This window comes from Lepidochelys kempii, chromosome 14 (genome assembly GCF_965140285.1).
Source record: "Lepidochelys kempii isolate rLepKem1 chromosome 14, rLepKem1.hap1, whole genome shotgun sequence".
In the NCBI taxonomy this organism is placed as follows: domain Eukaryota; kingdom Metazoa; phylum Chordata; order Testudines; family Cheloniidae; genus Lepidochelys; species Lepidochelys kempii.
In genome coordinates, this window is record NC_136393.1 from 2,641,723 (window position 1) to 2,655,778 (window position 14,056).

The 14,056-nt window shown below is 52.7% G+C and overlaps 1 protein-coding gene across 1 annotated transcript; it reads left to right on the forward strand.

The window, feature by feature from the left end:
- The first annotated feature begins 1,942 nt into the window (after window positions 1-1,942).
- On the forward strand, window positions 1,943-10,916 carry CHMP6 (charged multivesicular body protein 6). Its single transcript, XM_073310527.1, has 8 exons — window positions 1,943-2,064; window positions 3,628-3,737; window positions 6,803-6,890; window positions 7,519-7,605; window positions 7,703-7,768; window positions 8,067-8,147; window positions 8,906-8,960; window positions 10,597-10,916. The coding sequence occupies exons 1-8, from the start codon at window positions 2,002-2,004 to the stop codon at window positions 10,647-10,649; spliced, it is 603 nt and encodes a 200-aa protein (XP_073166628.1). The 5' UTR covers window positions 1,943-2,001; the 3' UTR covers window positions 10,650-10,916.
- Window positions 10,917-14,056: the final 3,140 nt, after the last annotated feature.

Sequence of the window (14,056 nt, forward strand, 5' to 3'; positions counted from 1 at the left end):
CTCTCCTCTCTACAGCCTCCCAGGGACACCCCATCCCTCCTCTGCCCCTCTCCTCTCTACAGCCCCCCAGGGACACCCCATCCCTCACCTGCCCCTCTCCTCTCTACAGCCCCCCAGGGACACCCCATCCCTCCCCTGCCCCTCTCCTCTCTACAGCCCCCCCGGGACACCCCATCCCTCCTCTGCCTGTCTCCTCTCTACAGCCCCCCAGGGACACCCCATCCCTCCTCTGCCCCTCTCCTCTCTACAGCCCCCGAGGGACACCCCGTCCTCCTAACCCCCCCTATCCCTACTCTGCCCCTCTCCTCTCTACAGCCCCCCCGGGACACCCCTCCCATCCCCTGCCCCTCTCCTCTCTACAGCCCCCCCGGGACACCCCTCCCATCCCCTGCCCCTCTCCTCTCTACAGCCCCCCCGGGACACCCCTCCCATCCCCTGCCTGTCTCCTCTCTACAGCCCCCCAGGGACACCCCATCCCTCCTCTGCCCCTCTCCTCTCCACAGCCCCCCAGGGACACCCCTCCCATCCCCTGCCCCTCTCCTCTCTACAGCCCCCCAGGGACACCCCATCCCTCCTCTGCCCCTCTCCTCTCTACAGCCCCCCAGGGACACCCCGTCCTCCTAACCCCCCCAATCCCTCCTCTGCCCCTCTCCTCTCTGCAGGCCCCCAGGGACACCCCGTCCCCCTGACCCCCCCATCCCATCCCCTGCCCCTCTCCTCTCTACAGCCCCCCCGGGACACCCCATCCCTCCTCTGCCTGTCTCCTCTCTACAGCCCCCCCCGGGACACCCCATCCCTCCTCTGCCCGTCTCCTCTCTACAGCCCCCCAGGGACACCCCATCCCTCCCCTGCCCCTCTCCTCTCTACAGCCCCCCAGGGACACCCCTCCCATCCCCTGCCCCTCTCCTCTCTACAGCCCCCCCGGGACACCCCTCCCATCCCCTGCCCTTCTCCTCTCTACAGCCCCCCAGGGACACCCCATCCCTCCTCTGCCCGTCTCCTCTCTACAGCCCCCCAGGGACACCCCATCCCTCCCCTGCCCCTCTCCTCTCTACAGCCCCCCCGGGACACCCCTCCCATCCCCTGCCCCTCTCCTCTCTACAGCCCCCCCGGGACACCCCTCCCATCCCCTGCCCCTCTCCTCTCTACAGCCCCCCAGGGACACCCCTCCCATCCCCTGCCCCTCTCCTCTCTACAGCCCCCCAGGGACACCCCATCCCTCCTCTGCCCCTCTCCTCTCCACAGCCCCCCCGGGACACCCCTCCCATCCCCTGCCCCTCTCCTCTCTACAGCCCCCCAGGGACACCCCATCCCTCCTCTGCCCCTCTCCTCTCCACAGCCCCCCCGGGACACCCCTCCCATCCCCTGCCCCTCTCCTCAGCCCCCCTGGGACACCCCATCCCTCCTCTGCCCCTCTCCTCTCCACAGCCCCCCCGGGACACCCCATCCCTCCCCTGCCCCTCTCCTCTCTACAGCCTCCCAGGGACACCCCATCCCATCCCCTGCCCCTCTCCTCTCTACAGCCCCCCAGGGACACCCCATCCCTCCTCTGCCCCTCTCCTCTCCACAGCCCCCCCGGGACACCCCATCCCTCCCCTGCCCCTCTCCTCTCTACAGCCTCCCAGGGACACCCCATCCCATCCCCTGCCCCTCTCCTCTCTACAGCCCCCCCGGGACACCCCTCCCATCCCCTGCCCCTCTCCTCTCTACAGCCCCCCAGGGACACCCCTCCCATCCCCTGCCCCTCTCCTCTCTACAGCCCCCCAGGGACACCCCATCCCTCCTCTGCCCCTCTCCTCTCTACAGCCCCCCCGGGACACCCCATCCCTCCTCTGCCCCTCTCCTCTCTACAGACCCCCCGGGACGGACACTCCCCCCCCCATCCCGCCTCTCTCCGGCCCGCTCCCGCGCTCTGCCCGGCAGCCCCTCCCCCCCGCCTTTCGCTTTTAGCCGGGCCGGGCCCTGCGCGGCCGCCGTAGCCGGGGAGCGGCCGCCCGGGCCATGGGGAACCTGCTGGGCCGCAAGCGGCGGAGCCGGGTCACGGAGCAGGACAGGGCCGTGCTGGTGAGGGGCCGGCTCGCGCTTCCCGCCGCCCGGGGCGGTGCCTGGCCGCGGCGGGTCCCTGCGCTGGGCCGGGGCCGAAGTGGCGCCGCTTGTCTCCGCTTCGGGCCCGCGGCTGCAGCGACCAGCCTGGGCCCCCGGGCCCCCCCCCAATACGGCCCCCGGGGGGGGGCGCCGGGCCGGCCCCCCCCACCAAATGCAGCCCCCGGGGGGGGGCGCCGGGCCGGCTCCCCCCCACCAAATACAGCCCCCGGGGGGGGGCGCCGGGCCGCCCCCCCCACCAAATACAGCCCCCGGGGGGGGGCGCCGGGCCGGCTCCCCCCCACCAAATGCAGCCCCCGGGGGGGGGCGCCGGGCCGGCTCCCCCCCACCAAATGCAGCCCCCGGGGGGGGGCGCCGGGCCGGCTCCCCCCCACCAAATGCAGCCCCCGGGGGGGGGCGCCGGGCCGGCTCCCCCCCACCAAATGCAGCCCCCGGGGGGGGGCGCCGGGCCGGCTCCCCCCCACCAAATACAGCCCCCGGGGGGGGGCGCCGGGCCGGCCCCCCCCACCAAATGCAGCCCCCGGGGGGGGGCGCCGGGCCGGCTCCCCCCCACCAAATACAGCCCCCGGGGGGGGGCGCCGGGCCGCCCCCCCCACCAAATACAGCCCCCGGGGGGGGCGCCGGGCCCCCCCCCGTACACCCTCCCTGGGGGGTGCCAGGCCGGGCCGCCCCGATACACTCACCCCGAGCCGGGCCCCCCAAATACACCCCCTGGGGGATGCTGGACCCCCAATACACCCCCCTGCGGGGGCACCAGGCGGGGTCCCCCCCATACACCCCCTCCGGGGGGGCGCCGGCCCAGGCCCCCAGCCTGCAAATACCCCCCCCCCCCGGGGTCTGCGGTGGGGCGCCAGGCCGGGCACACCCACACAGTTAATTGCACAGTCAGGGCCTTAGCATTGGCGTATGATCACCAAGGTTAGGTGTGATTCTCCGTCTTTATCCACCCACACCTCGTTCTGCTTGGATCAAGATGGTGCATTGTATGCTGGGTCCTGAGTCCTTCAGGGACTATTAAATGCATGTGTATAGCTGCTCTTTTCTGTTTTCCCTGCCACATGTACAGTATGTACCTCTCCGGGAAACTCTTCCAGGTCACACTGAGGACATCCGTGCATCTGTCTGGCTGTCCTGGGACGTCCCTGTAGCACTTACTTTTTGTAAAATTCCAGAAGAAAGTTGTTTCCGACGGCTGCCAAGGGGGTAAAAACCCCCCCAAAGCTCTGTAGGTGTTTCTGTCTTGGGAGCCGCTGATGCGAGCATTTTTCTTTTTGAGGAGCGTGACATCCCAAAGCAAGGAGGAGACAACAGTTTGAGGGTTAACTTTTGGCATGTAACCACTTTAGCTGCTTGCTATGCTGTTGTCTTCTAGGAACTAGCCACTGAAGTGATTAGAAAATCAGGACCTATCTGGACAGATGGAATGGATGGCAGGTGTGCCTGACCCGGACTGTTAAACAGCAGTTGTACAGTTAAGCTTCCATGGCTTGTCTTTTAACTGTTTTTATTCCTCTTCTCCATTAGCAACTGAAACAGCAGCGGGATAAACTGAAGCAGTATCAGAAACGGATAACTCTGAATCTGGAACGAGAGAGAGCTGTCGCCCGGCAGCTGCTGAGAAATGGCAAGAAAGAGTAAGTGAGGTCCTGCAGCTTCTGATCAGTGGCAGAATGAAGGCCGGAGATGGCAGAGAAGACAGCGTCCTTGCAATACAAAAGGATCTGTGTTGTTTCAAACATCTGGAGTAAAGTTAGCAGGAAATGTTATTGAAACAGGATGTAAATGAGTTCAGGGGATACGTACGTAGGGCTTCTTTCTGTAGAAGGAGTAAGGTTAAAAAGTAGGATTCAGAGTGAACCTGTGTGCTGAGCTTGGAAGGCCTTTGCCTGAGTCTTTCAATGAGGGTTTGAAAAACTAGACTGTGGTCATATTCTTCAATATACAGCTGCCATCTGCTAATGCTATAATTTGATTTGTGTGGGTGCTTCTTGGGTGCACCAGTCCCTGCTAGGACCTGTAGTTCCCATGGGTTGCAGTAGTGGGTTCCTTTATCTACAAATTACATGGGTTCTGCACACTCCAGACATGTTAACAACACAGTCCAGGGTTGGGCAAAATTGGGCATCCCTGATCAGAAATACCTCTTTTCACTGAGCTTTACTGCTGGCGTGCTCTGCAGAGGAAAATTCTTAACCAAAACATGGGCTGGAATAGATTTCATGGCAATCTCTCTGTCCTTTAAGAAACAAAGCTTTTTATTTTACTGACAAGATTACAAAATTAATTCTTTGGCTTAAATCCTCCAATTTATGCAAAAAATCAATTTGGGAAGCATGGCTCAGCTTGTGTTTAATTATAAAGCCACAACACTTATCTGGGTTCATCTGCCTGTGGAGAGAATTCCAAGCAGACTTTGGAGAGCAGAATCTGTACTCCGGACAGAAGAAATTGGTGCCTTTGGATTTTGGTCCCAATTAGAACTTCCTAACTTCCATATCCATATCAACAGTGCCAAGTCACTGCAGAGAGCTATCACCCAGTTTAAACTGATATTGTCACCTTAAATTTGCCCTTTAGATTTAAATTTTATAAAGACAATCTTTTATAAAAGCTGACGTCAGTAGAAATATGAACACAATTAAAAAAAAATCCAGTGGAAATGATATTTTGATAGTGCGTAGCTCAATGGGGCCTTGACCTGAGTTCTCTGGTTGCTACTATAATACAAATAAACAGTCCTCTGCAGTTTTTGAAACCCATAAATTGCAGTACTAAGACCCTGAAAGCAAAACTATCTTAATTATTTTCTTTGTCCAAGCTGGGAGAAATGCTAAAAATAAACAGAGCACAATTACAGGTTTCAGAGTAGCAGCTGTGTTAGTCTGTATTCGCAAAAAGAAAAGGAGGACTTGTGGCACCTTAGAGACTAACAAATTTTTTTGAGCGTCAGCTTTCGTGAGCTACAGCATCCGATGAAGTGAGCTGTAGTTCACGAAAGCTTATGCTCAAATAAATTGGTTAGTCTCTAAGGTGCCACAAGTCTCCTTTTCTTCTTAGAGCACAATTAGTGACTTGAGAATAGTTTTTGAGAATCCTTTCACTGTTAATGATCAGAGGTATTATGGATAACTGGTAAAGGAACTGGCATGTAGCATGCATATTTTATTTATTTATTTTTATATATATAATTGTATGTGTTGTGATATCATTCAAAGGCTACAGTCAGGATCAGAGCCCAGTTGGGGAGGCGGGTGGTAATCTCCCAAAGAGTGTGCAACCCAATCTAATGTGCTGTTTAGTTAACAATGTCCTTTTGAGTTGTACGTTAGAATAGCAATACGCGCTTCTCTGTGCTTTTCTCTGTGCATTGTGCTTTTCTGATTAGTCCGTTGGCCATTAGGCTCACATCTTACGATGCTTCCTCCCAGCCCTCAAGTGTGTTAGAATTCCCAGAAATGCTTAGTAAATCTGCATGCTTAATAATAACATAGCTATGCACAAAGTACAAGTCTAACTGATCACTGAACACTCCCTAACAGAGCTGATACTCTTCCCATGGTGGCACTGTCTGGAATTTGTTGGTCCCGTATCATTAGGCATAATAACAAACCAAAGAGACATTCTCCAGGGCAAAATACATTTGGAGAGGTCTGCATGGCTTCCAGTGGTGACCTGAAATGCTGTTTTTTCTGTCCTTCCATTGCTCAGACCCCCAGCCCTTTCCCCTGTGCCTTTCTCCCACTGTGGCTGTCGCTGGTCTGCCAGCTGGGCACCATCTGCTCCTGCCACTCGCTTTCTCTCCAGTGTTTCCTGCCTTGGATTTGGTAAATCTTTGGCATTAAAATGTTTTTTTGGAGTGAAAGTGAAAAGCAGTCTGTCCCAGCAGAAGCCTTGTGAAGAAGCTAAAGTTGTCATGGGATGGGAAGGGCCCAGCAGGCCTGGCTGTTGCCTTCAGTCCTGATCAATAACTAATACTTTCTATCCACCCCTCCCCTGAAAAGATCTGTGGTCACGTATAAATTCCTGTTAATCTGTTTGAGGGGGTTTCCTTACCTACTCCAGGCCCAAATAAGCATTGGCCTCATGTGGTCTGGCCCCAAGGCTGCCCATAACCCAGAAGAGGTCATCCATTGTTTGTTAGTGTCTGCTCCTGGAAGCCCATCTCAGTACTGGAGAGTGACCGGCTGACAGCGAGCACCGCTGCTGAGCTGCACACTTGAAGACCGCTACATTCTTGTTGTCTAGATACAGATTTGGCGTGACCCATGTTAACCCTCTGTAAGCTGCACAGTGCTCTTCCCCATTAGTGAAAGACATGGACGTCAGAGCACGCAACAATTTGAGTAAATGCTGGAAACTTTACACCATATTTAGTTATGTTTTTTGGCTCTGCAGATGGCTAACCATTAATTCTAATTCACCATTAGGTTTTCTCCCCAGTCTAATGCTATGGAATTCCCACAGTTCAGAACTATCTATTGGTTACTGGCTTAATCTGTTCTTAAAAGAAATCTCTTGACTGTAAATGTTTGACTCATCTGCCTCTTTTTATCACCGTCTTGCTGATGGGAGTTGTTCCACCATTGCACTTGACGTGTACATTTTAGAAGAACACCTCATAAAAACTGTAATGTAGCATTGTTGTGATCTTTTTAGGCTCACTTGTTTGAGTTTTCTTTCTGCTCTTTTATTCATTCAGAAAAGCCAAGTTATTGCTAAAGAAGAAGCGCTACCAAGAGCAGCTGCTAGATAAAACAGAAAACCAAATCAGCAACCTGGAACGCATGGTATGCAAGAATCAATGAATCCCAGGGAATGGCTTATTTTGCGCAGCTGTTTAGGATGCATGTCCCTTTTGCCTGTGTGTAATTACAGCTAACTGCGTGAACACGAATGGCACTTAATGCTCGGCTGGTAGTACAAACATTTCATAGGACTGGCTACACCATGATTATCTCCTAACCTAGTTATGAACTAGGTCCAGTTTGTAATGTAGACTGGGCCTTAACCCTGTGTCTCATCAGTATGTAAAGCCTTGGTCGAGTGCAGCAGTGGAAGCCTCCCCTCCGTTTTAGAGAAACCATTTCTAGATGTGGGTGGAGTTCAGCTTCAGGGCCAGTTTAGCCTTAGGCCTCTGCTTAAGACTGCCAACAAGGGAGCCAGCTACTGCCCACTTCAGTGGTGGTCTCGATGCAGCCACCTGAGCGAAGGCATTCATTGTGCATGGGCGCTGGAACAGCAATCAGGTGGCTACTGCTTCTCATTATTACTGACATGGGGCAGATTTGGACCAATAACCGCTAAGTAAAAGGCTCCATATTCCAGCTGCCTGAGCCTTCCAGTCTGTTTCTGTACTGCCCATTGATGGGGCTCTGACTGCTCTTGACTCAGCTGTGACTCATGTTCTTACTCTAGGTCCAGGATATTGAATTCACCCAGATTGAAATGAAGGTGATTGAAGGCCTGAAAATTGGCAATGAATGTCTGAATAAAATGCATGAGGTAAGGGTGACCCAGAGAGCTCTGGGTGAGGCAGAGTTGTGGGTTTTCACATCTGTTCTGCAGCCCTTATATGCGGATTTTGGCTTTCTCCTCCCAGGTCATGTCAATAGAAGAAGTGGAAAGAATAATAGATGAAACCCAAGATGCTGTGGAATATCAAAGGGTACGTATAGAGCACATATGCGGTCCTGAGCAGAGATGACCAATCATGCAGTGTTTTTGTGATGTGGACTATGCTCCAGGCTGCCAGCTAAGCTGAGATCTACCAAAACTCATTTCATAGGTGACCAAATTAGGGTTTGAATTTAGGCCTCCCGCAGCAAAAAGCCAGAGCAATAACTGTCTGTGGTGTGGGGTCCCCTTATCACATGCACTGTTGTGTGTGTGTGTGTGTGGTGCTGTAAGCAGCAGAGCTGTCATGCTGTGGTGTTCATTGGCACATCCGTCTCTCTCCTGCACAGCAAATCGATGCAATGCTAGCTGGCAGCTTCACGGAAGAAGATGAAGATGCCATTTTAGAAGAATTAAATGCCATTACTCAGGTAAGCCTTAATTTCATGCTCTAGTAATTACTTTTACCTCACATTTCCAAGTGGTAATCTTTCATCAGGGAAGGGGTTGTTTCCCCTGTAGAGATGGTAGTTGATTTAATTCTGCTGGATAGCCTAATTATAGCTGTATGTGTTTGTTCTATGGGTCATCTGAGAAGCCAGGCAGATGCTGTGTACTTGGGAGACACTTAGACCACTTGGAATGTTTTTAAGGATTGTTTTTGTTTACACTGTTATTACAGACAGTAGTCTTGTGGATTGGGGCACTGCCTTCACTGGATGACTGTCCCATTTTACTTGACTAAGACCTTGACTGTTCCAGACTGGGTTCGCTGTCTCACTTTCACTTCTGTTCTCGACCCCTCCACCCTTCATGGAGTGTATGGCTGCTCCAAACTCCAGTCTTGAGGTTGTCTGGTTTTACCACCGGAAACCTTCAATCCAGTGGGGTTGTGGTGGTGGGACTCTGCAGCTGGCCCTGCCAGGGGGAAGCTCATGGCTAATCTGGGCTCATAATAAACATCAGTTTACAAAGCCAGGCCATGCCCTGGTTCACTGGACAGCACTAAAACTAGCAACTCGAAGCAGCGGCATCTCCTGCAGATCTGGGGGAAGATGCCTTTTTGCATGCAGAAGCACCTGTTCGTATAGTTTCCAAACCAGCTCAGTGCAGAAGCCTGAAAGGAGCTCTGTGCTAACACAGTGGCATGTGGGGTGAGTGAGACGTGACATGTTTAATGTGCTTGCAGGAACAGCTCGAGCTCCCTGAAGTTCCCGCTGAGCCACTCCCAGAAAAGATCCCAGGTAGAGTCTGTTTATTTGATCGTACGACTTCTGCTTCTCCTGAGTCTTCTCGGGGGTCTAACGGCAACTTGGGACCCTTCTTGTTTGCGGTGAATGTAGCGTTTCTGAATGTGAGCGGCTGAACGGTGCCTGGTGCAGTGTGGGCTTGGGCTGTGCAAGCTTCTTCTGACAAATGCAGCTTACCCTGGACCTTCAGCACCCCCATGGCTCAGTCTCAGTCCAGCCTCTCATGTTGTTCAGCCACTGTGTCTCGTAATCTGCGTAGTGGTCTTGCACTCCTACCCTCTGTTAAACCAGGCCATCCCAAGTGACGTTTCTCACCTGCAGGGAGGCTTCCTGGCCCAGCAGCAATGCATAACACTTGTTAGCGTGCTAAGCTCACCCCTAGAGAACTTATTGCGTTTCTCTCCCAGAATGTGGGTCAGGCTTGGGATTCTGTAATACCAGAAACGGCTGGGATCCCTCCCAGCTTGGCTGCTATCGCAGGGTGCTGCTGCTAGGGGGGATCCAGTGCCTATCCAATTGCTTCTCTTTTTAGGGTCATAAACTAGGCCCATCGCTGTCTCATGAGCACCGCGTCTCTCAGAACGCTAGGACCCAAGGGGCATGGTGATGGTTCTTGCCTCCAGAAGGGGCCCGTGTGCTGGCTCACCCCTGATCCAGTGCAGGACACTGCACTGTAGGGGTTGTGTAGATAGCACACACAGCTGATGAGCCAAAAATAGGCCAGAATGCAAGGGTAGGTGAACTGTGACACTCCTGGGCCTTAGCCTGGCTTTGGGGAGGAAGGAGTTAAAATCCAGCCCCAGAGAAATGGGGCTCTGCCCTTGCTTCAAGGGAACCCTGCACTGGGGGTGAATGGGCTGGACTCGCGCTGGGTTTGTGGAGCTGAGTCTCCCACGGATAACAGAGCGTTGAGAGGTTTCAGAGTAACAGCTGTGTTAGTCTGTATTCGCAAAAAGAAAAGGAGTACTTGTGGCACCTTAGAGACTAACCAATTTATTTGATAATAAATTATTAATAAATAATAAATTGGTTAGTCTCTAAGGTGCCACAAGTACTCCTTTTCTTTTAGAGCGTTGAGAGACTCGCTGTAAGAGAGGAATCCAGCCTCCTGATTGTAGGAACCAGGAGCAGTAAAAGCCGCAGGAGGTCTGGTTTTGGCTATGACAACTGGACAGTGAACAGGAGTCAGTCAGTCCATGCTGTCAATCGATAGCAGGCTGGCCACACCTTCTCGTGAGCTCTGCTTGTAGAGGGCCCGCTCAGTCCCTGTGAGGATGCAGGCTGTCATAACACAGAGATGAGGGAGATCTTGTCTAGCCAGTGCCCCTGCAGGAAACTGCTTGCTTTGACCTTACGTTGTATGATGCAGTGCACTGGTCTTTCCTTCTCAGGTGTCTAGATTGTAGCTGTTACTTGTTAAGATTGTATTTTAACTGCTTGAGCAGCATGTGGGGCAGAGGGAGATGCTGGATAAATAGAATTACTCTTGCTGTATCGTTCAGTAGATTTCCCAGGTGCTGCTGGAATGCTCCTTGCCTTGCAGAGAAATGAGAGACGAGTCCTGTTTCTCTCACAGGACTTGACTCTCTATTTTCTCTTATTCTGAACTGAGTTTCTCTTTCTTCCACAGAAGCATCACCTGTCAAGATCAGGGCCAAGCCAGAACTGGTGGCAGCATCTTAATTCCACTCCTGGGGATAACCCCAAATAACTTCCATCATGGACAGTTTGGAATCCCAGCATGCCCTGGGGACAGGAAACACCACAGTAGCATCCCAGCTGCGCTGGGCGAATGTGCTGGAGTGAGGTTTCCTGCACAGGGCAGGGAATCTCAGCAGATTATCGCTCTTGTATCAAGATTATTTTCTAGTGCTTTCTTTTTGTAATTTAAACTCACTCAGCTGCGCTGTCTCTGGATTAAACAGTGACTTTAAAACTTCCAAAGCCAAATGCTTTCTACAGGCTGCTTTCAATTGCAAATCTGCCTGTGCAACCAGTGCTGCCATCACTGATCTGTTAGAAGCCCCTGTGCTGGTCTGGGAACACTGGAGTGTTAAAAATGGTTTTCGTAGTCCCTATGTTACACTGCACTGCTAGGAACCCATCAGACCTTCCCTCTGGCTGTGATCCTGTGTCCCTCTGATCTTCCTCCTCTGGCTGGGGCTCCACTGTCTAAATCAGACTGTCTGGCTTGGCACTGGGATCTGAGAGCTCGCTCTAAGGGTATGGGCAGCATGCAGCCAAGTTGAGCCCAGGCATCACTTCTGACCTCCTGCAGGCAGTGACGTTGTGGGTAGCAACAGCCTCTCATGCTGAAGGAGAAGCCTTTAGGGGCGAGGAAACAAGTTTTACTGCTTCAAATCTCTTGCTGCTCAAGCACCCTTGAGTGAGGTACGGCGAAGCTGTTATGACATTGGGTCCGGCACAAAAGTGGGTGTGGTGGGGCTGCCAGCAGAGAACATCCTCCCATTGCATCTCATTTTAAAACTTGCTTACGTGGGAGGCCAGCGCTCTTCTGAGCTGGGATCTCTGTGTTTGCGACAGGGCAATTGGCCTAATTTACAGTAGGCCGCAGCAGCACTTGTGAGAGAAAAGTTGCTCTGCAGTGAGATGGAAAAGGCCAAGTCTTCTGCCAGGCCATGTGTCCGAATGTGTCCTGTTCAGATCTCACACCGTTGCTCATTTGTTTGTGAAAACCTCTGGTGCTAGGTGTCATTGAGCAGAACATACGTTCTAGGAATCTGATGAGCCTCTTAAAACTAGAATAGGGACTCGCTGGCTTAAGATACTGCTCAAAAGCTGTCCCCTGACTGCTCTTGTCCCCAGCAGAGGTGGACTCATCTTTGAAACGTGCAGATCGATTGAAATGGCTTCTGCTTTCAGTTATCAGCACTCCCCATTCTGTGTCACGTATGTGTGTCGGGGTGTGTGGAAAGTGTGAGCGGGTACAAACAGGTGATTGATTCTATACATGGGAACGAAGTGTGTGGTTTCTTAAATTATCACCACAAAGATCCTGTGTACTTTAATGTTCCACCTTTGGAAACAGAAGTGAAATGTGTGATTTCACTGAGCTGCAGAGGACAGCTCTGCACTTCCCCATGGTGCGGAAGGATACAGGACGGGGTGGCTGATGAATCAGACAGAAACATGAGGCTCAGGTTGCAAAGCCTGAATGGTGCTTACTCTTGGTCCTGAGCTGACCTTGTGTTCACAGAAACTTTGTCCCTGGGCTGGTAGCTTGCATCTGGGTTTATCTGTCCTTGGAAACCAGTTTGCTCTGCTGGATGTCTGCAACCTTGGCTTGTCAGCCTGAGCAATGCCTGCCTGCCAGCCAACAGTGCTTGGCATGCTGTCCCTTTCTTGAAGACACACCCTTCAATTGACCCTCTCTGCAATGGGGCACTGAGATGGAAGATAGCTAGAGAGCCCTTTGGGTGCTGCTAGGTGAATGCTTCTGGGGGAATATGCGGCTTGGTGCTAGACAATAAATATTTCCAGGGGCTGTGCCGCTTCCCAGTAGCAAAGGGTCAACAACAAAAGTACTCCTTTAAAATCCTGTTTTCCCTGATTCGGGGTGTGTGGAACTCCAGGGGCTGGGCTTTGAGCTGTCTCACTCCTGCAAGAGATGGAAGAGTCCTCAAGGTGGCAGGCCCCTTGGAACTTGATATTTCCAGGCTTTTAGTAGTGGATCCCTATTTGTGTTTTCCAGCAAAGCCAAGGCACAAATTGGTGAGGGATCTCGCAGCACCCTCACAGCAGCTGGAGCCCTCCAGGGGACTCTGCTTTTCGTGGTGAAAGTGGCACTGCTGTTCAGTGTCATTTAACCTCGATCTTTCTGGAACCAACTGATCAGGGCTAAAATGTTCCCCTTTCTGTCTGTGTGTGTGTCATCTTAGTCCTCTTTGGGGCCACCATGGAACTGGCCCTTAAGCCCGGCTTTGACAGGCAAGAGCTAAAGTGGGTGAGTCAGCTCTTTATTCCCCCACCCGCCCCATTTATTTTAAAAATAGACCTTTTTGCTGCCAGTTCAAGCCTTTGAATGTCATGCAGTATGCATGTTTTCAGGGTTGTTGTCATCGTGTTGGTCCCAGGATATGAGAGAGACAAGATGGGTATGGGAATCTCTTACTGGACCAATTTCTGGTGGTGAGAGAGATGGTTTTGAGCCAGACAGTGCTCTTCTTAAGGTCTGAGAGCGGTGCTCAGAGTGTCACAGCTAAGTCCAAGGTGGAAGAGATGGTTTAGCATAAGCAGTTAACACATGTTGTGAGAGACCATTCCTATTACAGCAAAGGTGTTAACAGGCCAGGTCACTTTGAATGGTCTCTTACAATAGGTTTAGCATAAGCAGTTATCTGTTCCACTTGACATTTAGCTGTGATACTCGGAGAACCTTTCCCAGACCTGAGGAAGAGCTCAGTGTAAGCTTGAAAGAGTCTCTCTCACCACCAGAAGCTGGTCCAATAAAACAGTGGTTCCCTTTTTTCATTTGGGGACCCCTAAAATTTTTGAATGGAGGTGCAGACCCCTTTGGCAGTCTATTGTCTGTATGTATAGTTAAATTCTGTTCAGTCAGTTTTCAGTCTGTCTTTTGCAGACCCCTTAGACGTTGCCATGGCCCCCCAAGGGGTCCGCAGAGCACAGGTTGAGACCTACTGCACTAAAAGACCCTCACGCACCTTGTCGCTGCAATATGCACGTTCTCCACCAGAGGGAGCTCTGTCCTCACAGGCTCAGGTGTTTAACCTTTCTTTTGAAGAACACGTTCTGTATGTACCATTTAATCCCCCACTCGTGCCCTCTGTTGGCTCTCTGATTTCACCCTCGCTGGCTCATTCTGGCAAATCGGAGTAGCTGCTGCACCGTGGCAATGGAGAAGAGTGCAAGGCCTTTCCTACGGGTGCAGTGCTTTGCCCCTTCAGTACTGTGAGCACACAGTCAGGCCGAGGTATTGCTTATCACCGTGTCAGAGGAGAGATGGAAACATGCTTCTGCTCTGACTCTGGGCTTTCGTGAATGTCTGCGAACAAAGGCAGTGCCAGCCAGGCTTAGGGGGATTCGCACTCCTGAAGTGTCAGGTGTCCTGA